Source organism: Gorilla gorilla, chromosome 2 (genome assembly GCF_029281585.2).
Source record: "Gorilla gorilla gorilla isolate KB3781 chromosome 2, NHGRI_mGorGor1-v2.1_pri, whole genome shotgun sequence".
In the NCBI taxonomy this organism is placed as follows: Eukaryota; Metazoa; Chordata; class Mammalia; order Primates; family Hominidae; genus Gorilla; species Gorilla gorilla.
The window spans coordinates 196178256-196205905 of record NC_086017.1 but is presented as its reverse complement, the minus strand read 5'-3'; the positions used below and the strand labels follow the sequence as shown (position 1 = coordinate 196205905).

The window sequence follows — 27650 nt, the reverse complement described above, 5'->3', positions numbered from 1 at the left end:
CATTTCACTTCCACTAAGAACATGCGGTATTTGGTTTTCTGTTTCTGCATTAGTTTGCCAAGGATAATGGCCTCCAGCTCCATCCATCTCTCTGCAAAGGACATGATCTCATTCTTTTTTATGGCTGCATAGTTTTCCGTGGTGTATGTGTACCACTTTTTCTTTATCCAGTCTATCATTGATGGGCATTTGGGTTGATTCCATGTTGTTGCTACTGTGAACAGTGCTGCAGTGAACATATGCATGCATTTGTCTTTATGATAGAATGATTTTATATTCCTTTGGGTATTTACCTAGTAATGGGATTGCTGGGTCAAATGGCAGTTCTGTTTTTAGGTCTTTGAGGAATTGCCACACAGTTTTCCACAATGATTGAACTAATTTACACTCCCACCAACAGTGTATAAGCATTCCTTTTTCTCTGCAACCTCTCCAACACCTGTTATTCTTTGACTTTTTAATAATAGCCATTCTGACTGGTGTTGAAACAGGTCAGGGTTACTGGTCTTGTTGTCTTGAGGTGTTATCCAAGCTCATCATCTCACAACCAAGAGAATTAAGGAGCATGGACACAAAGGATGAGGTTGGAGGGAAAGTTTAATAAGCAAAAGAAGAAAGCTCTCCACAGCAGAGGGGGGAGCCAGAGTGGATTGCCGTTTTACAGTTGAATTCAAAAGCTTTTATAAGAAACTCCTCTCATCTCTGTAGCTGTTTGAGTAACTTCTCTTATCTGAAAAGCTGTCTGCATAACTCTCCCTTATCTGTGTAGTTGTGCGTATGTCTCTAGGCATGCACAAAGCACCATTTCTCTTGTTTGTATAACTGTGGGTTTCTTTTAGGTAAGTCCCCCTCCTCCCTGTGCAGGTTCCCACAGAGCCCACCATGTATATGCCTGAAAGGGACAGGAACCTTTTTCCTGGGAGCCCACTAATCACACAAAGAACAAAAGGCTTCTGTGTTGGATCTTTCTTGCTTATCTGTGCAGGTGCAGCCTGAGTTTTCCCCAGGCTGCTCTATTTTTGCATGTAGCCATGATTTTTCAGGCAGGTTGCTTCTCCGAGGACCAGTCTTAACTGTTTACCTAACTGATTTTTCCTTTTCTTCTCCCTCAGTGTGAGATGGTATCTCATTGTGGTTTTGATTTGCATTTCTGTAATGATCAGTGATGCTGAGCTTTTTTTCATATGCTTGTTGGCTGCGTGTATGACTTCTTTTGAAAAGTGTCTGTTCATGTTTTTTGCCCACTTTTTAATGGTTTTTTTTTCTTGTAAATTTAAGTTTCTTCTCGATGATGGATATTAGACCTTCGTCAGATGTATAGTTTGCAAAAATCTTCTCCCATGCTATATGTGGTCTGTTTACTCTGTTGATAGTTTCTTTTGCTGTGTAGAAGCTTTCTAATTAATCCCATTTGTCTATTTTTGCTTTTGTTGCAATTGCTTTTGGTGTCTTTGTCATGAAATCTTTGCCCGTTCCTATGTCCAGAATGGTATTGCCTAGGTTGTCTTCCAGGGTTTGTTTGAGACAGAGCCTCACTCTGTGGCCCAGGCTGGTGTGCAGTGGCACAATCTCTGTTCACTGCAACCTCCACCTCCCAGATTCAAATGATTTTCTTGACTCAGCCTCCTGAGTAGCTGGGATTACAGGCATGTGCCACCACGCCTGGCTAATTTTTGTATTTTTAGTAGAGATGGGGTTTCACCATGTTGGCCAGGCTGGTCTCGAACCCCTGACCTCAGGTGATCCACTCACCTCGGCCTCCCAAAGTGCTGGGATTACAGGCATGAGCCACTGCCATGCCTGGCCGTCTTCCAGGGTTTTTATAGTTTTGGGTTTTACATTTAAGTCTTTTATCTATCTTGAGTTAATTTTTGTATATGGTGTAAAGAAGGGGTTTATTTTCAATCTTCTGCATATGGGTAGCCAGTTATCTAAGCATCATTTATTGAATAAGGATTCCTTTCCCCATTGCTTGTTTTTATCAACTTTGTAGAAGATTAGATAGTTGCAGGTGTGTGGCCTTATTTTGGGGCTCTATTCTGTTCCATTGGTCTGTGTGTCCGTTTTTGTACCAGTGTCTTGCTGTTTTGGTTACTATAACCCTGTAGTAGAGTTTAAAATCAGGTAGCATGATGCCTCCAGCTTTGTTCTTTTTGCTTAGCATTGCCTTGTCTATTCGGGCTCGTTTTTGGTTCCAGTGCATTTTAAAATAGATTTTCTAGTTCTGTGAAGAATGTCATTTGTAGTTTGATAGGAATAGCATTGAATCTATAAATTGCTTTGGGCAGTATGGCCATTTTAATGAAACTGATTCTTTCTAATGACAAGCATGGAATGTTTTCCCATTTGTTTGTGTCGTCTCTGATTTCTTTGAGCAGCATTTTGTAGTTCTCCTTGGAGAGATCTTTCACCTCCCTGGTTAGCTATATTCCTGGTTAATTTTTTGTGTCAATTGTGAATGGGATTGTGTTTCTGATTTGGCTGTTGGCCTGTTGTTGGTATATAGGAATGCTAGTCATTTCTGTACATTGAATTTGTATCCTGAGACTTTGCTGAAGTTGTTTATTAGCTGAAGGAGCTTTTGGGCCGAGACTGTGGGGTTTTCTAGATATAGGATCGTGTTGTCTGCAAACAGGGATAGTTTGATTTCCTCTCTTCCTGTATGGATGCCCTTTCATTCTTTCTCTTGCCTGATCTGCCTGGAATTTCAATTCTATGTTGAATAGGAGTGGTAAGAGAGGGCATCCTTGTCTTGTGTTGGTTTTCATTAAGAATGCCTTACCTTTTCCCCATTCAGTATGATGATTGCTGTGGGTTTGTCATAGATGGTTCTTATTATTTTGAGGTATTTTCCTTCAATACCTAGTTAATTGAGAGTTTTTAACATGAAGGGATGTTGAACTTTATTGAAAGCCTTTTTCTGCATTGATATGGTTTGGCTGTGTCACCATCCAAATCTCATGTAGAATTGTAATCCCCATGTTGGAGATGGGGCTTGGTGGGAGGTGATTGGATCATGGGGCTGGTTTCTAATGGTTTAGCACTATCCCCCTAGTGTTGTCTCGTTGACAGAGTTCTTACCAGATCTGGCTGTTTGAAGGTGTATAGCACCTCCTCCATCACTTTCTCTCCTGCCAGCCATGTGAAAATGTACCTGCTTCCCATTCACCTTCCACCATGATTGTAAGTTTCCTGAGACCTCCCCAGAAGCAGACGCCTGTACAGTCTGCAAAACCATGAGCCAATTAAACCTCTTTTCTCTGTAAATTACCCAGTCTCAGGTAGTTCTCTATAGTAGTGCAAGAATGGATGAATGCGTGCATCTATTGAGATAATTGTGTGGTTGTCTTTAGTTATGTCTATGTGATGAATCATATTTTTTGATTTGTGTGTGTATGTTGATCCAAACTTGCATTTCAGGGACAAAGCCTACTTGATCGTGGTGGATAAGCATTTTGATGTCCTGTTGGATTTGGTTTGCGAGTATTTTGTTGAGGATTTTTGCATTGATGTTCATCAAGGATATTGGCCTGAAGTTTTCTTTTTTTGTTGTGTCTCTGCCAGGTTTTGGTATCAGGATGATGCTGGCCTCATAGAATAAGTTAGGGAGGAGTCCTTCTTCCTTAATTTATTGGAATAGTTTCAGTAGGAATGGTACCAGCTCATCTTTATATATCTGATTTGCCTGTGAATCCCTCTGGTCCTGGGCTTTTTTTCACTGGTGGGCTATTACCGATTAAATTTCAGAGCTTGTTACTGGTCTATTCAGCAATTCCATTTCTTCCTGGCTCAGTCTCGGGAGGATGTGTCCAGGAATTTATCCATTTTTTACAGGTTTTCTAGTTTATGTGTGTAGAGGTGTTCATAATATTCTCTGATGGTTATTTGTATTTCTGTGAGTTCATTTGTAATATACCCTTTGCCATTTCTAATTGTGTTTATTTGGATCTACTCTCTTCTTTATTAGTCTAGGTAGTGATCTATTTTGTTAATTTTTTTTTTTCAAAAAACCAACTCCGGGACCCATTGAGGTTTTGGATGGTTTTTCATGTCTAAAGCTGCTTTAGTTCAGCTCTGATTTTGGTTGTTTCTTGTCTTCTGCTAGCTTTGGGATTGGCTTGCTCTTGGTTTTCTAGTTCATTTAGTTGTGATGTTACGTTTTTAAATTGAGATCTAAGTTTTTGATATGGGTATTTAGTGCTATACATTTCCCTCTTAACACTGTCTTAGCTGTGTTCCAGGGATTCTGGTATGTTGTATCTTTGTTTTCATTGGTTTCAAAGAATTTCTTTTTCTGCCTAAATTTCATTATTTACCCAAAATTCACTCGGGAGCAGGTTATTCAACTTCCATATAATTGTATTGTTTTGACAGAATTTCTTAGTCTTGATTTCCAGTTTGATTGCACTATGGTCTGAGAGTGTGGTTGTTTTGATTTCAGTTCTTTTGCATTTTCTCAGTGTGTTTTATGTCCGATTATGTGATTGATTTTAGAGTATGTTTCATGTGGCAATGAGAAAACTGTATATTCTGTTTTGGGGTGGAGAGGTAATGTAGATGTCTATCAGGTCCGTTTGATCCACTACTGAGTTCAGGTCCTGAGTATCTTTGTTAATTTTTTGCCTCAGTGATCTAATACTGTTGGTGGGGTGTTGAAGTCTCTCACTATTCATATGTGTGGAAGTCTCAGTCTCTTTAGGTCTCTAAGAACTTGCTTTGTGAATCTGGGTGCTCCTGTGTTGGGTGCATATACATTTAGGATAGTTACGTCTTCTTGCTAAATTGAATCCTTTACCATTATGTAATGCCCTTTTTAAAAATCTGTGTTGGTTGAAAGGGTGTTTTATGTGAAATTAGGGTTGCATCCCCTGCTTTTCCTGTTTTGCATTTGCTTGGTAGATTTTTCTCCATGCCTTTGAGCCTGTAGGTGTCATTGCATGTGAGATGGGTCTCTTGAAGACAGCATAATAATGGGTCTTGGTTCTTATCCAGCTTGCCACTCTGTGCCCTTTAATTGGGGCATGTAGCCTGTTTACATTCAAGGTTAGTATTGACATGTGTGGATCTGATCCTGCTATCATGCTGTTAGCTGGTTATTTTACAGACTTGTTTATGTGGTTACTTTATAGTGTCACTGGTCTGTGTCCTTCAGTGTGTTTTTGTAGTGGCTGGCAATGGTCTTTCCGTATTTACTGCTTCCTTCAGGAGCTCTTGTAAGGCAGATCTGGTGGTAATGAATTCTCTCAGCATTTGCTTGTCTGAAAAGGATCTTATTTCTCCTTCACTTATGAAGCTTAGTTTGCCTGGATATGAAATTCTGTGTTGGAATTTTTCTTTAAGAATGTTAAATATTGGCCCCCAGTGTCTTCTGGCTTGTAGAGTTTCTGCTGAGAAGTCCACAGTTAGTCTGATGGACTTCCCTTTGTAAGTGACCTGACCTTTCTGTCTAGCTGCCTTTAACATTTTTTCTTTCAACTTTGGAGAATCTGCTGATTGTGTGTGTTGGGGATGATCCTCTTGTGAAGTAGCTTACTGGGGTTCTCTGCATTTCCTGAATTTGAATGTTCCTCTATAGCTAACTTGGGGAAGTTCTCCCGGATGATATCCTGAATTATGTTTTCCATGTTGCTTACACTCTCCCCATGTCTTAAAATTAAAATTGGTCATATTGGATTATAGTGCTATGGCTATGTCTTACCACAGCAGGTAAAATGAGTTCCACTATATTAGTGTTTTCCAGAGAAACAGAGATAGATGGGTATTGGCTGATCGTAAGGAATTGGCTCACGTGATTATAGAGACTGGTAAGTCCAAATCTGCAGTGTGGGCCAGCAGACAGGCCGGAGACCCTGGAGAGCTGACAGTGTGGATGACGCCCACGGGAAATCACTGGAGATTTTTCTCTTGCTTGGGAAGCTAGTATTTCTGTTCTATTCAGGCCTTCAACTGTTTGGATGGGGACCACCCACATTATGAAGGGCAGTTGGCTTACTCAGACTTCACTGATTTAATTTCATTCAAAGCACCCTCAAAGTTGACATGTAAAATTAACCGTCACATCTACCACACAGTAAAATGAGTAGTTTTGAAATTAGTTCTCAGACAGTATGATATATGAATACATTTTTTTCTCTGTGGATTCATAAAAATATCAACTGTAAAGGGAGATGCTTTCTGCCTTCATCACATTTTGTAATCCTTTGAGATTTTATGGGAAAACTATAGATTTTCTGAGTTATTAGCATTAATCAATAGGCTCTAGGATCTACTTGTTTGAAATGTGCCCTGCTTGTATTCCAGACCAAAGTAATGAAATCCTAATTAATGTCTTTGACACCATCCATGAGATCTCATCTGGCATTTTAGGCTCATAGTCTGTAAAGGATTCACAGAAATTCTATTTGGTTTTTATTAGCAACATTAAATATATTCCCCAATTGGGAATTAGTAGCATTTTAATACATAGCATTTATTATCTATTAGTATAGGTTAAGAACAGCTGGGGACCTCTTTGAGCCAGCCATCTGCATGGATAATTCCCAGGATAGTTTTAGCCTAGGCATATCCAGAACAGCTGTACCTGGACAGGCTTCATCCTTGCTGTGGGGCTGGCGTCTCTGGCAGTGTTTTTTAGCCACAGCCTTTCCCCTGCAGGCTTATGGCTTTGTCTCTCTGCAAGGGTTATGTTTGTGCTAGTGGTACCTTTTATCCATTATATTGTCAAGTGATAATCTTAAAAACCCCATCATGCATGGAAATCTTATTTGGTCTTGAAAACCTACATTGTCATATTACCTAATCTCATTGATATTATCAGGCTAAAACCATAAAGTTATCTGCTGTAATTGTAAGTTTCTACACACATAACGTGGACAAATAGGTATAAAGCTCCACAGCACCCAATCCAGTGCCGAATGTCTTAGGTTTTACATACTGCTCCAGTTTTGTCTAGAACTTCACATGTGAATCAGCATTTCTTTTCTCACATGGTTGTTTCTGCCTTCTGTGTTCCACATGCTTTATAGGCAGGGGTGCTTCCTCCCTGTCTCTTTTCTCTTCAAGGGCTTATTCCAGGTTCCTGGGAAAACAGCTGTATTATCCTTGGCCAGCCATGATGCTCTGCTCTCATTCATAAGGCTACTGAATGTTACTGTCACCTAGCTGCTAAAGTTTTTCACTCTGGAATTAACATGTGTTCATCTGTTATGAAGACTGGATTCACAGTTCTTTTCCTAAGCTTGTTCTTTCAGGAAAAGCACTTTTAACTCAGTAGTTTTATATGCCATTCCTTTGGGGGAGAATAATCAAGGATATTCAGTAAGCTCTCTTGGCTTCACTTAGTTATTTTTGATATTATTGAGATAGAATATTCAAGTAACAAAGACAATGTTCTTTAAAAAATAGGTTTTACTATGCATTCTTCTAAAGTCTTCCTCTGTTAATATTAAACTTGTTAATCAATATGTCCAGTTATAAACATCTAAAGAATTAGTAGCATTTTAATATATGACATTTATTATCTTATTAGTATAGGTTCCAAATATATAAACTACTTCTTAATGCTATTTTCTCAGTAGACAATCAAAATTACTACTGTAAGAAATCCCATACCTTGGTCATTGAATCAATTTAAGACCAAACAAGAGATGGAAACCACACAGTGGATTAAATGGGGAGGAAGTTTAATATAGAGTATTATTAAACTCTGAGAAATTAAGGAAATTCTATGCAGTCCCCCAGGGCCTTGGGAGAATACTCAAGGAAAGACAAAGTTGGAAGGAGGTCCTTTCACCAAGGCTGGGGTTCAGCCCAAAGGACAGCAGAGAAACGCGCTGCTTCCCCAGGTTGTACTGATCTGCAGTTGCTTGGCAAGCAGGAAGCGGCCCTCTGCAGTGCAGGTGGGCACAGGCAATCAGCAACTAGTGGTGTGGCTGTGTAGGGGGAGCAGAAGCTTAGTGTGGGCAGGAGGTCTTCAGAATATTGGTTGCCTTGTGGAGAGGGCATGGGAAGGTTATCACTAGGCCAAGCTAAGACTGTAAGTGAGCCAAGGAACCACATGTTCTGGGTGCATGGCTGGAGCAGACCTCCCGCAGACCCCTCACACTCGCAGCAGCCAGCAGCGGCAGAGCCCCTTCCTCCTGCAGAGTCCTCCGCACCCTCCACCAAGAAAGTGTCATCACGTTCACTGTAAAGCGATTCTGCCCATTACGGCAGAGCATATATGGAAGGCAAAATTTGGAGCTCAGTGGCAGTGAATTGACAGCTAGCACATTCATAGTCTTATTGTACTCTGGACCCCTTTTTTCTCTTTAATGCTTACTGTGGAATGACTCCCTTTATAGATTTTACAACCCAACTATTGTAAGGAAGAGGTGGTTCAGGAACAAAGCTTCAAGTTGAATTTTGGTACCATCATCTTAGTTTTCTTGTCCCCATCCAGGAGTAGTTAGACAATGAAGTAGACACACTAGTTACCTGTAAATATTAAACTCATTACTTCCCCTAATGCTTTGGATTTCCTCGGTGGCACCAATTTTGAAATTGGCTGGTTTAACTACAGTTTCAGGAGAAATGAGAGGTAATTATTAAAGAAAAAACATAAGTATATTTTCTTTGATTATATTGGGAACTATAATTCATGTATATGTTAATAATAGCTCATTGATATTTTGAATGTGTTTATTATGGTTATTAAAAAATGAAGTTTTGGCCAGGCGTGGTGGCTCACGCCTGTAATCCCAGCACTTTGGGAGGCCGAGGCGGGAGGATCATGAGGTCAGGAGATCGAGACCATCCTGGCCAACATGGTGAAACCCCGTCTCTACTAAAATGCAAAAAATTAGCCAAGAGTGGTGGCACGCACCTGTAGTCGCAGCTATTCGAGAGGCTGAGGTAGGGGAATTGCTTGAACCCAGGAGGTGGAGGTTGCAGTGAGCCGAGATCATGCCACTGCACTCCAGCCTGGTGACAGAGCAAGACTCCGTCTCAAAAAAAAAAAAAAAAAAAAAAAAAGTTTCAGAATGCTATATTGGCTTGTTTTATATTGAAAATGAGGTTCTTGAATAATATACAGACACGTTCCCCTACAAAAGTTTTAACTAAGTTAATCTTTTAAAAAATCAGGAAACATGTTGAGTCTCTGAGTTCCTGTGCTGAGCACAGATGCTTCAAGATCTTATTTTTCTTAAATCAGGTTGACTTGTTAGCACCCTTTTCTTGTAATCTTCTGAACTTTTCATCCCCTTATCAATAAATAAATGTGACAGATGTCTTTTACTGGTTCCCTTAGCTTACTCTGTTAGCAATATCTGTCCATTGACTTAATGGCTGCTAATAACGTGTTTGGTGTCTGTAGAACTCTACAGCTGTGTGCTAGAGCAATGGCAGAAAACTACATGAGAATCATCGTGTTCCAGGCTCTACTTTGCTGCCCCTCCCCCGATAGGGATTTCATTGTTCTCAAAATGGATTTTTTCAGACTGCAATTTTAGAAATCTGTTGTTCAGTCTAGTAACTCAACCCACGCACTAGTGATGTTTGCAGAGAAGGACAGGAGGCTGAGATGGTCTCATAAAATGTCCATAAGGTCAAGCCTTGTTATTAAAATATCAAAGATAATAATGGTAATGAAAATGAAAGACATTAAGAACCATCTTTAGATTTGAAAAGCAGTGGTACCCATGCAGTTTTTCTCACCTTGTAACAACAATAGCTTCTGCAGTCAGCCACTCCCCTATTTATGCCTCTTTCCCCACATCACACTTCTCTGCACTGTTTTCCTACACTGCAGAGTGCAGACACTTAATACAGACGGGCTGAGTCTGTGTGTGCCCTGTCAGCAGCCGTCCTTTTTCTGAGCATATGGTTTTCATGCTTCATCTCACCCCCAGTGACCTCTCCTTGTGAGAAGGCTCCCTCAGCTCTCTTTTCTAACCAATAACTGTATTCAGCTAGCTCTGCAGAATAGCTCCAGGTGGATAAGTATGACTTTCCAACTTACATGGAAACAGGCAGACATACTCGCTATATGAAACCCTTATTTGGCCACCTAATAGGAACTGGAAGCCTAGGAGACTTTTTTTTATTTTAAATCTACCAGAAGTTTCTAAAAACTCTGGCCCTAGAAGGAGCCTCTCTCAACTGGAATTAGCCATGTCTATAGGTTCAAGGGCTCCATCGTGCTGGTTTATTCAGCAGAATAGCTCTTACTGTATCCCATCTCCCTTGGCAAGCGAAGGGTTTTGCTCTTGGCTCTTCATATCCACCGGCTCTGCATCCGTGGATTCAACCAATCATTAATTAAAAATACCTGGGAAAAGAACTAAGAAATAACAATACAACAATAAAAAATACAAATAGGCCGGGCGCAGCGGCTCACGCCTGTAATCACAGCACTTTGGGAGGACAAGGCAGGCAGATCACTTGAGGTCAGGATTTTGAGACCAGCCTGGCCAACCTGGTGAAACTCGGTCTCTGCAAAAATATAAAAACTAGCCAGGTGTGGTGGCTCATGCCTGTAATCCCAGCTACTTGGGAGGCTGAGGTGGGAGAATCGCTTGAACCCAGGAGGTGGAGGTTGCAGTGAGCCCAGATCATGCCATTGCACTCCAGCCTGGGTAACAAAGTGACTCCATCTCAAAAAAAAAAAAAAACCCCCAGAGTATAACTCATTACAAACCATTTACTTTGTATTAGGTACTATAATCTAGAGAGGATTTAAAATATACAGAAGGATGTGCATAGGTTCTATGCAAAATACCATGCCATTTATATGAGACTTGAGTATCTGGATTTTGATTTCTGTGGGGGTGGGGTGGTCCTTGAACCAATCCCCTGAGGATCCTGAGGGTAAAGAGACTGGTCTCAGGTCATAGGAGAGCTCCATTCAGGCCGGTCACCTCACCATCCCTCAGGCATCCCATACGTCCCCCCGCCCCCCATTATTGTTGCACAAGGCATATCACTTTACTTTCTTTTGTTCAGGTCCTAGCTCTTTTTAAATTTACATTCCATGTTTTCTGTGGAGCCTTTTCTAGCCCTTCCAGCCCTCACTTTTCTCTAACTTCTACACCATGTATCATCTATACCCACAGCTTAATACTTATATTTCCTCTTGTGCTGTCCGTAGATGTTTATGTGACCCAAACTGGATTGTAAGGGGGATGCATTCTACACTTCTCTTTCCCCCTAGTTGTTCACTGGTGGTTGCTTGTTAAAATACACAAGAATTTGTTGCATATATCTGTCCCTTAAACCAGATTTGGCTTCAAGTAGGACTAAATGTGGTTAAAAAGTATAGAGCCTTCATTATCTCTAATTTTCAGATTGGCTGTTGTGAATTCCTAAGTATGGCAAACAGCTTCTCTATTTTAGATTTATGGCACTTACAGAAATATTATTTTTAAGGCTGGTCTCAGGGTTAAGCTGCCCATACTTGAGGGTGTCAGAGTGTGGCCTGGAGCAGTGTAGCTTGTAGACATCTGTTGGTAAAGGGCTCCTGCCCTGTACAGGTTGCTTGGTGGTACTTTGTTCCACCACCTCCATTCTCTCTTACTTGACTGAAATCCAGATATCAGCATGATACTGGGAGGGGGTTGGTGGCTTGATTGCTGAAGTCAGTTTAGTGCTTTGGGAAATCTGAAACACTTCAGATCCCAGGCATTTCAGATAAGGGATACGCAACCTGCACTATACATTGTCCTTTTTTTTTTTTTTTTTTTTTTTTTTTTTTTTTTTTTGAGATGGAGTCTTGCTTTGTCGCCAGGCTAGAGTACAGTAGCACGATCTTGGCTCACTGCAACCTCCACCTTACGGGTTCAAGCGATTATCCTGTCTCAGCTTCCCAAGTAGCTGGGATTACAGGCATGTGCCACTGCACCCAACTAATTTTTGTATTTTTAGCAGAGACGGGGTTTCACCATGTTGGCCAGGATGGTCTCGATCTCCTGACCTTGTGATCCGCCCACCTAGGCCTCCCAAAGTGCTGGGATTACAGGTGTGAGCCACCGTGCCTGGCCCCAAATATATAATTTCTAATCACTGACTTTACTTTCTTACCACTTTTTGCCTATCACTTTTATTGGTTTTAATCATTTATATCTTTTCATGTGAGATTTGAAGTATGCATACTCTCCTAGAGTGTAAGCTCCATGAGGACAGGGTTGTCTGTTTTGCCTGCTGTTTTTACCCCATGAACCTAGCTCAGTGCCTGGCATATAATTGAGGCTCAATAAATATTAGTTTGAAAAACAGAGTGAAAGCAAACTCTAGGGTTTGGGGGTAGGTGAGGTAGGGTGGCAGAGATCTGGACAGAGAGGAGTTTATGGAAGCAACTGAATCAGGAAGCTGGGTACCAGAAACTCAGGAATGGGAGGGCCCTGGGCTTGGGCAGGGATGGCCAAATGCAGCCAAGAAAAGCTCTAGAATGGCTTGGAGACACCTCCAGGCAGCCCTTGCCTTCTGTAAGCAGCAAGAATAACAGAATGTTTATTTACAGTGCACCAGATACTGAGTTACTACTTTGAAAGCATTTTCATGTTTAACCATTCAACCACCTTCTGAAGGTAGATATCATTAATCACTTTTACTAGAGGAAACTGAAAATATGAGATAAACAATTTCAAAAATGTCCAACAGGCCGGGCACAGTGGCTCATGCCCGTAATCCCAGCACTTTGGGAGGCCGAGGCAGGTGGATCACCTGAGGTCAGGAGTTCAAGACCAGCCTGGCCAACATAGTGAAACCCTGTCTCTACTAAAAAAAATATATATATATATATATATATATATATATATGTATGTATGTATATGTGTGTGTGTGTGTGTGTGTGTGTGTGTGTGTGTGTGTGTGTGTGTGTGTGTATAGCTGGGTGTGGTGGCAAGTGCCTGTAATCCCAGCTACTTGAGAGGCTGAGGCAGGAGAATTGCTTGAACCTGGGAGGCAGAGGTTGCAGTGAGCCAAGACTGCACCACTGCACTCCAGCCTGCACAACAGAGCAAGACTCTGCCTCCAAAAAAAAAAAGGAAAATGGCTCCAAGTAGCAGAGCTGGGATTCATATCCAGGTGTGTCTGACTCTACAGTCTTTGTCCTAACTCCCCTGGGCTCTGCCACCTTCACAAGATGTGTCTCCTCCTCTTCTAAGCCATGGGACTTAGAACCTCATGCTTGAAAATCTGTAGCAGCCTCTTAACTCCCATCTCTTCTCTTTCCAGTCCATCAGCACACATTTACCAGACCACATTCTCTTAGCGCCCTCCTTTTGTCATTACTTGCTTCCTCAGTAATCTGTAGCCATTCACCACTGCTACCCAAATCTGAACCCCTTGGCTTAGCGCATTCCAAAACCCATCCAGCCTCAGTCTTCCTCAGAAACTTTATCCTCCTTTGCCCTTTTGATCGACTGTCTAACCCCAAATGCAGAGCTGATACATTGGAGCCATTCTGCTTGCTACAATACTGGTCTCTGTCTTCTAATATCCATATAAAATCCTTCAATGAAACTTGGAATCCTGTTCCACTGCCTGGTGAACGCCCTTGCATATATGCCTATAGTCTTATTCAACTCTTGTTTTACTTATCTTCTGTATCTATCTGAAAGCTCCTAGAAGCATGAGTACATACTCTACTTCATTTTATTTCCCCATAGCATGTGACTTAGTAGCATAAACATGGTTCATATGCAATAAGGATTAGCTAGCTGAGTAAATAAGCCATGCATCTGGTGGTCTGTCTCACTAGATTTGCTTTACAATATGTTCCGCCACACTGAAGAAGTTATACATGCAATTTTAAAATGAAGAAACTAGGATCTTGCATATATTTCTGATTGAGAATTTCAACTTGTTGGGAAATATGCAAACTTTAGCGTCCTCACAGCTCAAAGTACAAAAATATTGGTGTATTGACTGCCAGTGGGGCAGAATGAAGGGCCAGGCCACAAAAAATATTGGCTATAATAAATACTAAGTTCATTTGCTTTTGGTTTATGATATGCTATTCAGTGAAAAATGAACCTTCCAGAAATTTCTAAATTAGAATATTTAACATTACTTTCAAAATAATGAATGCCCTTGGGAATAAAATAAACATAATTATAATTCAAAATATAAAGTCAAAGAACTGAACTGTGCATGCAATTTACCTCAGGCCACTCATTTTTTTCAGTAGATTTACCTTTCTAATTATATTTTGCTTGCACAAATATTTAAATTACTTTGCATTCCCTGAGAGCAGTATACTTCTTGTGTCAAGGAGGACACACATTTAACAACCATAAAACTATCTGCAAAAGCAAAAAGCTCATTTTCCCCCCAAAGGATCTTTTTAAGAATCAAAGCATACAACTGATCAAATAGTTGAGCAAGGTACACACAGTAGCTTAGCAGGGCTTATACATTTATTTTATTTTCTATATTTGTTTGGGTTTATTTTTTCTTTTTCATTTCCTGTGTGTTCTACAACCAAGAGAAAGAAACATCTTCAAGGAATTATATCTGCTATGTAATTATACAGTGCTGCAAATTGCAATGTTAGCTGAAGTTAAGGGCAGAGAATGACAGGGTAACTAATAGAGCATGATCTAAACCTCATTAAGTAATGGGTATCTTCCTGAGGAAAGAATACAGGGTGTCTCGAGGCTGAGTCTAAGAATTGACTCCTATCTTGTTATAAGAGTTTGAGAATGTAATAACTCTTTCTGTTTCTTTTTTCAACCAAAGATCCAGGATGAGAATATAAATCTTTGTTAGTGTTTCATTGAGGCATTGTGAAAAGGCATATTATTGCCAAACAGCAAAGAAGGAAAACATCATAAATATTATGAATCAAAACTTTAATAGTGGAAGTTACTTATTTGTGGTTTGATTGGCCTTTGAAAAACAGCTGACAGTATTGATTCATGTACCTCCACCCTCAAAAAATTTTATTTTTCATTTTCTGGTCACAGTTGGTTTTTGTGTTAGTCATGTTGTATGATCACTTTCATTATTGAGAAAGTGATTTCAGCTCCCTTTAAAAAGATTAAAGATAAATTAATGAGTTTGTGATATTTTTATATTATTTTTTAAATGGGTACGGATACTATAATAAGGTATTATCTTCACTTTCCTATGGATGAGCTCTGAGAGTGATTTGAATGAATCATTAGCAAACTAAGATTCCACTTCACAGGAGTATTTTAACAACAATCTGAAGAATGTGTGTAAGTTCTTAATAAAAGGAACTAGGTCTCCTTGGAGAAATGGCTGCAGGTAAAGTACAAACAAACAAGTAATGTCTTCTACTGCCAGAAAGTTAAAGAAGTCTTCGGTCAAGGATGGGAATAGTTGAAAGGACACAGGTCCCAAGAGCTAAATCTGGAACAATATAAGTAACAAAATAAATGATAGTAACAGGTAGCAATACACAGAATAAATATCTGTGGGTCCATGCTTATATAAATAATTGAATAAATAAATAAATAAATAAATGAGGGAGAAGGAGCAGCTTTTGGTGCTTGTGTCAACCAAGAAAAAAAAATCAGGAGAAAAGTCTCCAAATATGTTGAATTTATTTGGGAATTATAATGCAAGTTGGCCTCAGTTTATCAGTGGAGATGCTGTTACTGGGCAGGTGTTCTTTCGAGGGCATCTTATCTGAATTGCTGCAGTCCTAAAGTAAGAATCTCTTAGAGTTATTTTAGAAAGTCCTTGAGACAAGTCTTTATCTCAGACATAGCACAAACCCTCCCCTCTTCAGGCTCTGCTGGCTTTAGTTTGTTTGGGTCTGACAAGATGTGATTTCATCCCAGTATCTTCAATTTCACACATAGAATTCCAATTAATAAATGTAGAAGGAATGACGTAAATAGAAAATCTGAAGAATCATGGTGTGTGGTTTAAAAAACATCAGTTTGGCAAACACCACAGTAATATTTGTTGCAGACAAGAGCCACCTATCCATGCTAACATTGGTGAAAGTATGGTGAGAAACAGGATATTTGCACAGTCCTAAAATACCTTACAAAGAGAAAAATAGTAACTTTATAATGGAGAAACCTAGACAGGCACCACAAAGTTAATAAACATCACCTGTAACGAAATGTATCAACAGCATGTACCTCCTAATACAATACACCAAAAAAGGGTATCTCATCACATCTATGGTGATTATTTCCCTGTTGTTTTAGATTATACATTTTGAAAAAAAATCATAGATTTATATAAATAAAATTTTAAGAAATACAGAGCTGTCATGTGCCATTTGCCTAGTTCCCCCCAATGGCAATTAAGTTGCAAAACAGTAGTACAGTGTCACAACCAAGGTGTTGACATGAATACAGGCAAGATACAGAACATTTCCATCACTGTAAAGATACCTCAGTCTTACTCTTATGTAGCCACACCCCTTTTTAAGAAAATTGGGTTGTTTTCTCATTATGGAGTGGCAAGAATTCTTTAAATATTCCAGATCATATGGGTTTTTTCCCTGTAGTCTGTTAATACAGTGAATTATACTAATTTAAAAGTATAGCCGGGCACAGTGGCTCACATCTGTAATCCCAGCACTTTGGGAGGCCGAGGTGGGTGGATCACCTGAGGTCGAGAGTTTGAGACCAGCCTGACTAATGTGAAGAAACTCCGTCCCTACTAAAAATACAAAATTAGCTGGGCATGGTGGCGCATGCCTGTAATCCCAGCTACTCGGGAGGCTGAGGCAGGAGAATCGCATGAACCCAGGAGGCGGAGGTTGCGGTGAGCCAAGATCATGCTATTGCCCTCCAGCCTGTGCAGCAGAGAGAGACTCCATCTCAAAAAAAAGTATAAAACTAATTTAAAATATATAAAGTCAAAGAACTGAACTATGCATGCAGTTTACCTCAGGTCACTCAGTTTCTTGGTAAATTTTGGTAAAGTATACATAATTACCATCTTAACCATTTTTAAGTGTACAGTTCAGTGGCGTTAAGTCCAGTTATATTGTGCAACCATCACTACCATCCATCTCCACATCTCTTTTCATCTTGTAAAACTCAAACTCTACCCATTAAACAACAACTCCCCATCCCCCGTATGCCCAGTCCCTGGCAAACACCACTCTGCTTTCGGTTTCTATGAGTTGACTACTTTAGATACATCAAGCAAGTGGAATCAGTATTTGTCTTACTGTGATGGGCTTATTTCCCTTAGCATTGTGTCCTCAAGGTTCATCTAGTTGTAGCATGGGTCAGGATTTCCTTCCTTTTAAAGGCTAATATATTTTACGTGTATATGACCTCTTGTTTATCTGTCCATCCATCATGGACACTTGTGTTGCTTCCAGCTTTTGGATGTTGCCAATGATGCTGCTGTGAACATGGATATTCAAATATCCCTGAGACTCTGCTTTCCATTCTTTTGGGTGTGTACCCAAAAGTGGAATTGCTGGATCAAACTGATGCTCCTTTTGCTCTCTTTTTCTCTAAGCCCTCACTCTGAGTATCTTTTCCTCTTAGAGCTTTAGGTTTTAAAAGTTCTCATCCATTTATTCTTTAACACAGTAAGCCCTTAATTAAGATTGTTCAGAGAATATAGTGGTTATTGAATTTCTTGGCTAAATCGCCAGAAACCCGTTTCAATCCTTGCTGTTGAAGAAGTGTGTTCATTTTATTCTCGTAGTAAACATAATTGAATCTCTCTCTGATAATTCAGGATCTTGCAGTGCCTCGGAGCTATATGAACGTGGATTCTCAGCCTAGGATACCCCAGGGATATAAGTCATCAGGGACTGGAGCAAAGCACTAACCCTTCACAGCCCTACAAAACTAAATCTTTTGAGTTTAATTATTTCTGTGTTTATAAACAATATAGTATTATGTAACGATTGATATTTCAAAGGTGATTATTAAAGGTTGTTTTTTATGTGGCCATCTTTACTATTTTCCTCCTCTCTTTCTTTGCATCCCCATATCACCAGGTAATAGGCTCTCACCCTCGCTCTGAGTAAACACATTTAATAGATGTACCTTGTAGAAAGAAGTGGAATCTGGTTCACATCTTCCTCACCCAGCTGCATTTCTCTTTTACTACATGTCCTGGTCAGTTTGGGCTGCTATCATAAAATACCATAGACTGGGTGGCTTAAACAACAAACGTGTATTTCTCACAGTCTAGAAGCTGAGAATTCTAAGAGTGAGGCAGTCAGTGTCTGATGAGGACGCTCATCCTGCTTTGCAGATGCTGTACCCTCACATAGAGGAGAAAGGGATCTGGTCTCTTCCTCTTCTCATAGGGCACTAAACCAGTGATTAGAGGCTCCACCTTCTAAACCTCATCTAAACCTAAGTACTCCTCCAAGGCCTCACCCCCAAATACCATCACACTGGGGATTAGGGTTTCAACATGAAGTTTGTGGGGATACAAACATTCAGTCCACAGCACTACACTTTCAAGAAAGAAAAACAGAGCTTTGGATGAGTGGGGACCCAGAGAAAGAGTAGAAGAACCAAGAGGAAAGAAAGCAAAGAAATTATGAAGAAGCATAAAGGAGGGGAAGGAAAAAAAAAGAGATGGAGTGAGGAAAGTCCCAAAGCCGGGCTTCACCTTTTCCCTCTATCTTTGGACAAATAAAGCCTTGTTCCCTCTGGATCTGAGGATGGTTCTGGAAGGCATGAATCAGCTACGAGGATCCTCCTGTGGCTGTGACAGTGGATAACTAAACCACAGGTTACTTAGGGCAGGATGAACCTAATCAGCATATGCAACAAGCACATCTTGACTGCCTGCCTTCCACAGCCTCCTGAGCTCAGTAACTACCAGCCAAGAATGAAAAAGACGAAACCTTCATTCCGCGTTTTATTTACCACTCAGTGGACAGAAGAGTAGTTCCCCAGGTTCTCTAAGTCCGTTCTGTATCCCGTGCCCAAACATACGTTGCTCTAATCCTGGGGCCGAAGGATCTGGAGGGAGGCTTAAAGGTCAGCCTTCTTTAGCCCTTCAGCCAATAGTGTCCACAGTGCTTAGGGGCAGAGGTCCTACCATACCACCTCTTACATCTCACCTGATTTTAACTCTGCCGGACAAGTAGTAATTACCTTTTAAAGAGCTGGAGAAATGAAGACGCCTGGTATATTTTAAACATAGTTCCCCAGGCAGGCTTCTCAATACGTTTTTATCAGACTGTGGGGTTTGCATGAGGTACGTCCAGGCTTGGAAGCACCCTGGGAACCCAGAAGCTTAATGACTTTAAATGTACTTTTTTCATACGGTACCCCAGGATGAAAATGAAGGTCTTTTTAGAGTAATTTGGTTATAAAGAAATTGTGGTACCTGAGTGGCTTTTTTGTGCAGGAGTCAAAAAACAAAAAATATAAGCAGGCTTGATTGATCTTAAGAGATTACTGATGTTGCATGATTTGTGGCCTCTTTACTACTTCATTTCTAATCTGAAATTGCTACTCTCCTGTGGCATCATTAACATTATAAAACCTAAGCTAGTTTTCCTTACAAATGTGATTCCTGTCCTAGGATTTCCAGTTTGACAAAGAAATAAACAGGAGCAAGTACCATACACATGAGTAATTCGCCTGCAAAAAGATGCTCATGAAGATACCATAAATCATTCTTAATCAGGGTGATTTCACCCGTTGGGGAATTTGTCTCATTTGGGAAGGAGCTGCTACTGGCATCTAGTGGGGAGAGGCCGAGGATGCTGCCTAGGATAGATAGCACCCCTCCCCACCACAACGAAGAATTATCTGGTCCAAAATGCAGGTAGTGCTAAGGTTGAAAGCCCTGTCAACAATGTGCAGAAGATACAACATGAACCGATAAATTGGCTAAATTAGGAAAAATTCAAAATGATGCCCACGATTGTGGCTACTTGTCTCTGGGATTTTTAGGACCCCCCATCCCTGCTTTAGCTTTTTGTTTTGAAATCACTTTAGACTTACAGATTGGATATTTTCAACCCTATTTCCTTAGCGTGTGGGAGGCTTTGCTAGACGTTGAATGAAAAATGGGATGAGGACCAAATCCATTTAGGTTTTACTTCCATGTCAACTATGTGGGAAACAGTTGAGGGCTCAGAGCAGAGAGGAAGGCTTGGAGATAAGCTTGTGGGCTTCCTAGAAACATCCAGCAGGGTGTCCTCTGCATCCCTCTGTGCGTTTGCCCTTTGCTTCTGCTTGGCTTAGGTTGCTTAGTGCCAGTGGAATTGGTGTCGGGGAGGGGTGCGGGGGAGACACCTCCTGATTAGGCCACTGATGAGCTTTGGTCCTCAGAGAAACCATTTCCCACCCTAAACTTTACCCCAGTCATTGAGGGTGGCCGGGACAATCCAGTGGGCCACTACCTATTAAATAAATATATAGGTGTATGTATATTATAATTAGAACCTAGACACCTGGAAAGTGAAAATCTCCCATAATTCTGATAAACTTACATACATTTGAAAACTGGAAAAATATATACATTAACACAAACATTATTAGAGATAAACATGGAATTATAATTTTACAGTACATTATACTGTTTTACAACTTTTTTTTTTTTTTTTTTTTTTTTTGAGACAGGGTCTCACTCTGTCGCCCAGGCTGGAGTGCAGTGGCACAATCTCGGCTCACTGCAACCTCCGCTTCTGGATCAAGGGGTTCTCGTGCCTCAGCCTCCCGAGTAACTGGGATTACAGGCGTGTGCCACCATGCCCAGCTAAGTTTTGTGTTTTTAGTAGAGACAGGGTTTTGCCACGTTGGCCAGGCTAGTCTGGAACTCCTGACCTAAAGTGATCTGCACATTGCAGGCGTGAACCACTGCGCCCGGCTGTACAACTTGTATTTTTTACCATGCTATATTGTGGACCTTTTTTGTTCTAGTATAATGAGTGAATTACTTAAAGTTGCCTGTAAAATAAGGATTATAGTGTCTATCCACCTACTTCAGAGATATCAGAAAGACACAAATATAAATTGAGATTTAGAAAGTAGATTGAGTCTTTTAGATGAAAATTATTATATACCATGCTGACTTTTTAATTGACTATACCAGTATTGAATGATTTTATTACTAGTTTCTTTTGAGGTGTTACTGAAATATTTTTAAAGACATTGAGTCCTCAGAGACCATTATGGCCATGTTAATATAGTTTGTGTAATACTCATAGATTTCAAGTGTCTTTTTGTGTCTTCACAGGCAAATACATGTATCAGCCTATGACCCCTGTGGAACAGCTTCCAAGCACTGAGATTCCTGCCAGGCCTCGGGAACCCACAAACACCATTCAGATCTCAGTCTCGCTCACTGAACACTTTTTGAAATTTGCATCTGTCTTCCAGCCTCCCCTTCCCCCTGACTCACCGAGGTACTGTATGATTTCAGACCTCTTTATTGACAACTATCAGGTTAAATGTATTAATGGGAAGATGTGTTATGTGCAGAAGCAGCCGGCGCCACATTCCCACAGAATGAGCCCTGAGGAGGTCTCTGCACACGATGCCTTAATTTCAAAAGAGAGCAATACACCAAAAATAGATCACTGCTCTTCTCCCTCAAGTTCTGAGGACTCTGGGATCAATGCGATTGGGGCTCACTATGTGGAATCGTGTGACGAGGACACAGAAGAAGGAGCAGAACTGAGTTCAGAGGAAGATTACAGTCCAGAGAGCAGCTGGGAACCGGATGAGTGCACCCTTCTCTCCCCCTCGCAGTCTGACCTGGAAGTGATTGAAACAATAGAAACGACCGTGTGAGAGTCCAGACAGGAAGCCGCAGCCTCGGACCCACACCAAGCTTTTGTACCTTTGTCTGGTGGATCCTTTTTTCCAATGCTGTTGATATTTTCTGCCCACCCCGCCCCACTCCAACCAACAACCGTAGCAGTTCAGTGGTATGCTGATTAGCTTCTCTCTGTCTTACAACTAAGACATTCTTTTTATTATAAACGGTTTTCTTTTGTATCTCGACTTACTTTCTATGTAGCATCTGGTGTCATGAATTGTGACCCAGCCTTAATTTCACTGGGAGATTTGAAGGCGGTGAAGTGATGGTCGCAGAGAATCTTGGATCAGATTGAGGAGGTACCGAAAGGGAAGGAGCTGGTGTTTTCTCGGTAGCCAGTCCTTCAGAGAGACTCTTGCCATTCCCTTTGGCATGTTCACAGGCACTCCCATCCTGTCCTGCTTGTCCTACGCAAGCAGCACTCCCTACTGAGTGTGCACTGGTAGATGCCGTTTCTTCCGTTCCCCTTCTCCCCACACCTGCACTGGGTCTGGATCAGAGCTGCCTCGGCTTACTTCTGGGAGGTCACTGGAGGCCAGCTCAGCCCATGGTTTGTGGCCAGTGTCTGTACAAGGCTCCGTGACTGGGGCTGAGCTAAACGTTCACATGAGAAGAGATGACCTCATCTGTCTCATGCTCAATCCAGCCTTAGCTGAGCACCTGTCCCCTGCAGGGTGCTGTGGGGACACAGCATGAATAAGACCTGATTCCCACCATGAAGGGGCCCACAGTCCTATATATGACACATTCAACTCATGACACCCAGAAAGCTCTGGGAACCCAGGGGAAGGATGAGGTTTACTTGGCTGGGGCTAGCTGGGGAATGTGTTTCAGCATTTGAGCTGGCCTCTTGGTGGGTTCCCCAACATTTCTCTGCTTTTAATTGTTCTTCAAGTCTGGGAAAAACTCTTAGGAAGTTATATAGGTATCACATTTAGGAGGCAGCCACATCTGACATCTTAAGGAAAAAAAACAATAGTTTTAGTTAGCATGGAAATGCTAAAGACTGAAGCCCTTTAGGGATTAGGACTGAATCTAATAGGTTTGATTAATTCTGCTTCATTTGGTTGTATGAAGCATTCATATGGCTTAAGTGAGGAATGGATTAGAATTCAGTGTGATGCATGGATTTGTATGCAGATGCAAAAGCAGTTGAAATAGTTTGCTGCTAAGTCAGGAGAAAATATTCAGTGTAATAGCCATTCACTTTCCCACACTGTCTGTCTGTTGTATGTGTTCTCTCCCCTCACATGCACAAAATAGTGACTAATTCTTTCTTATTTAGCTCTCTTCAGAATTCTACTTCTACTCTCCATTTATACCAGGTATTCTTGTGAGTCAGTTAACTGCTATTTCTCCAAACCTTCTATCCATGAGGCATAGTTTCAAATCCTGGAAATTTTAAGTATGGCCTAATGAGAACATCAGAGTTGGAGACAGAACAGTACGTCCATCCTAACTATCCAGAAGCATGCTCTCAGGCCATTGTGCTCTGAGATTCCCTTGTGCTCTGGCACCATTATGGTACATCTCTACGTCACATTAATTTTTTTTTTTTTTTGAGATGGAGTTTCACTCTTGCTGCCCAGGCTGGAGTGCAGCGGCGTGATCTTGGCTCTCTACAACCTCTGCCTCCTGGGGTCAAGCAATTCTCCTGCCTCAGCCTCCTGAGTAGCTGGGACTACGGGCACGTGCCACCACACCTGGCTAATTTTTTGTATTTTTAGTAGAGATGGGCTTTCACCATGTTAGCCAGGATGGTCTCGATCTGACCTTGTGATCCGCCCACCTCGGCCTCCCCAAGTGCTGGGATTACAAGCATGAGCCACCACGCCCGGCCGGATTTGTAAGAAAAAGTTGTGTTCTCCCCTGAAGCCTCCATTTGGCATCATTCACAAACTGCTCAAGGAAGAATCTGCTTTCCCAGTTGTATGTATAATTTAAGTCGTTTACTAGATAGAACTTTTTTTTAGGTTTAGGTGGCCAAGACATCTATATGGTTTAGAAGGCAGAGTATACATTTTCCTTTGCAAACAGTATGAGTTAAAACTTTCTATGCTAAATGAGAATGCAGCATCAAGTCTCCACTTACTGAAATTTAAAGATTCAACAAGACAAACCAAGAAGGGGGTCAGAGGAGCTCTAGGAAAGGCCCAGGAGAGGGCAGGTGGAGGCAGGTGTGAGCATGAGGAGCTTCCCCCTGCCAGGGCATGGCCCAGGTGGCACAGGGACAATTGATGAACCCTGCCCGAGGTTCTCGGTGCCTCCCGTGCATGAGTGGCTCACTGAAGGCAGGTGTGGAAGCTAAATGCCTGCAAGCCGTGTGTCAGGCCACAGCAGTGCAGTCATGCGTCACGCACTCAGGTTTGTAACAGCAACACCAGGGCCCTGTCTAGATTTACCCTGTGGGTGAGCCCGTTCTCCAGATGGGCGTATAAAGGGGCTTTCTCCTCTACACCATTCCTGTCAATGTTCTGTACAGGCCCACATTCCCACCACTAAACCAATGGAGTCAACCAGATTTCTAAAGCCATGGATATACGTGGTCACGGGGCCACATTTCTGCAGCTGGCTCAGTGGCAGGCTTGGGCCGTCTCTCAGTACCATCTAAGACTTCTGTCTAGGTTCCTGTTTTTTTAGACTCCTGAACTGCCGTTCTGATTAGACACAATTTTAACGGAATTTCTGGATTTAATAATAGTTGATAATCACCTTATGTATTTGCACAATCTCTTTATAATTAAAAACTCACTAAGCTTCACTTACTACTAGCTACTGTATAGAATTAGAGACATTCCATTGGCTTCTAAGTATCAGACACTCCTGGATCTCAAAATGACCTTTTCTAAATAAGCACAAGATTTATTTTTGTCCTAGCACTGTTGATAACACTCTGAAATATGTTATTGAACTGGAATTGTTTCTTTATGCTTGCATTCCAAAACCAACTGAAACAGATTGTAGTTTCACTTTAAATTCTAGGCCTGTTCTATATTATATGAAGGAATTCTCTGTAACGCTGATACTATGTTGCTAATTTGTATACTTATAGGCACTTTAGAAAATGTTTAGACTGCAACATGCACTATAACATTGAACTCAGTCACATGAAGTGGTTAACACTTGCACACTGACTGACAGATATGAAAGCTGTATACTTCGGACCCAGTAATATGCTCATTGGAGCAAGGGTTGGGCTGTGTGGATGGATAAACTGCTTTCTTGGGTTTACATGGAAACCTGGTACCACTCCTACTTTTGGAAAGTTGGTATAAAAGCTATTAGGTAGAAGCTTAATTCCACTAAATGTAGAATTTAGTTTTCTTCTCTAACCAAGATTTTACAAGTTTCCAGTTTCAAATATGCTTATAACTTTTCCAAGAAATGATGATTACAGTGCTTTTGTGGTTACAACTGTTTGGTATATTAAAAAATAAGGGTTTACTATCACATCTAGGTCTTTTTTACTATGTCATTTTTAAGATATGAAATAAGAATCTGAGGACAGCCCTGAAGAACAGTCCTTTCCTGGGAGGGGAAGACTTGTCAAGATCATACAATACAAAATAAAACAAAAACAAAAGCACCAAGAGCAGAACAAAACAACGTAGTTGCTTTCCTGAAATACTTTTTGGATTTGATTCTATCTTGGGAGTGGTGGCTTTACTTTTTTTTTTTTTTTTTTGAGACAGAGTCTCGCTGCTTCGCCCAGGCTGGAGTGCAGTGGCGCGATCTTGGCTCACTGCCAGCTCTGCCTCCCAGGTTCATGCCATTCTCCTGCCTCAGCCTGCCGAGTAGCTGGGACTACAGGCGCCCACTACCACGCCCAGCTAATTTTTTGTATTTTTAGTAGAAACGGGGTTTCACCGTGTTAGCCAGGATGGTCTTGATCTCATAACCTCGTGATCCACCCTCCTCGGCTTCCCAAAGTCCTGGGATTACAGGCGTGAGCCACCACGCCTGGCCGGCTTTACTTCTAATCCTCCACTTCTTGGTCTATTTGAACCATCACAAGTATTTTGGGACCGATAACAAACCCCTTTTATGCTAATTTAATTCTTGACTTGGGTAATAGGTGCACCTGGATAATTTATAAAGCTGTCCATAGAGCTAAGTTTAGTGGTACAGATACTACTGGGCAGGAGAAAAAGCACAAGTTAAAATATTTCTACAGTCAGCTCTTAATATTCCCACATCTTGTTTGCAAAATTTTATGGTCACGTTCTGGCTTTTTTACATGAGGAAAACAAAGTTTTAACAGTTTTCTCTTCTGTCCCCTTCTCCAGAGGAGGTGTGAACCAGAACTGAGGAGGCCAGTTATATTTTAGGCTTTTCAGTAGTACGATTTTGTCCTCTCCCACTGAGGAGGAGGGAAGAAGGGGGAAGCCAGTGGGAGTTCCACACACGTGGTCAGTGCTGTAAGTTCCCGGATATCAGTGTCTCTCACATCAACACAGAAATAGGGCACTTCTCAACATTAATTTTGGAATTATTCACCATTTAAAAATTGTCACTGCTCTTTTTCATTACTGTAGATAACTGAGAGTTAGCTGTTCTAGGAAAAGGCCATGTTTCAGCTAGTGCTATGAATTCTTTTTTCGATTAAGGTTGAAGCAGTGTTCTCTTAGTAGCCTGAACACTTCTCAAAGCGACTTATCACTAGCGGCTTTAATATTGAGCTTCTATATCGTTGTGTCCACCTCACTTTTTAAGGCTGTTCATACCTGGCAATATTCACTTACTCTGCTATTTTTTAAAACTATTTTAAAGTTTTAAGCACAATGTTGACTCTTCTGTAATTTCCTAAAATTATATTGTTTTCCTACAGACAGCTCAACTTTCCTTGATATGTAACACTTTAGGAAAATAACTGCCTTGTAAAATAAACGTGATTTTTTTTTCTTTTATACCAGAACAAATCTGCTGTTTTGGAATGTACCCAACCCCAAAACCAAAACTCACGTTTGCAAAGTGTGAAACATTTATATATCAGGTCTTTCCTACGTGCTAGGAAATAGCGTATGGCCATTACCCCATTAAACCTTTACAAGACCTCATGAGGTGCAGATAAATTGTACTGTCCGCAGTATCTACTCATAGTCACCACTCATGATAACTCCCAGAACTCTGGCTACATTGGGTTTATAGCAAATAAAACTTGATACCCCCCCCCCCCCCACCACCAAATAGCATTTATTTCACACGCAGTTACAGCCTTTCTGTTCGGCTTACACGTGCCATGTGGGGCAGTGTTGGCTGCAGTTCTAACTGAAGATCAGGCATCGAGGGAGGCTGCTGCCCGGCAGAGCCTGGGGGGGTGGCTTGGTCACCAAGACTCGGGGGCCAGGCCTCAGCGCGGCAAGTCCATACTCAGAAAAGAACAGCTTCAGGGGTTGGAGTCTATTGGACAACCTTCCTAGGAACTGCTAAATAAAGTCATTATCAGTAATAAAATCCTTGTTAATATTAATTATAGTTCAATGGCTACCTTAAGCTTTCTATGCATAATCTCCACAGCAACCCTGTGAGGGAGATTACAGCAGCCCCATTTCACAGATCAGGAAAAGAGCTCAAGAAGTCCACATCTTTACCCAGTGTGGCACAGCTCGTACATGAGTGGCAGTCAGGATTTGAACCCAGTCACTTTGGCTCTAGAGTCCGCACTCTTGGCCCATTGTCTGCATTACTCCATCCCCCTAACCCAGCAGACACCTTCCCACAGACTAGTGCCTCATCTACCTCAGTGCACCTGCTCCCAGCACAGTGGAGGAGAAACACTGACAGGCTTCCCTCTTTGTCCCCTTCTCTGTCCTCCATACAGTGCCCCCCCACCCCGCACCCCATACCATGTCTCTGCAAATATCTCTACGCTCTGATGAGGCCGTTGCTTCTTCCATGTTTAATCACCTCTTGACTAGCAT

At 41.3% G+C, this 27650-nt stretch overlaps 1 protein-coding gene across 1 annotated transcript in view; it reads left to right on the top strand.

The window, feature by feature from the left end:
* The window catches only part of C2H3orf70 (chromosome 2 C3orf70 homolog), a 75511-nt gene extending 48875 nt beyond the window's left edge, over window positions 1-26636 (top strand). Inside the window, exon 2 of the mRNA XM_004038143.5 lies at window positions 21145-26636. Within this exon, the coding sequence (XP_004038191.1) occupies window positions 21145-21701 (557 nt within the window). The 3' untranslated portion in view covers window positions 21702-26636. The remainder of the gene's footprint in view (window positions 1-21144) is intronic.
* The last annotated feature ends 1014 nt before the right edge of the window (window positions 26637-27650 follow it).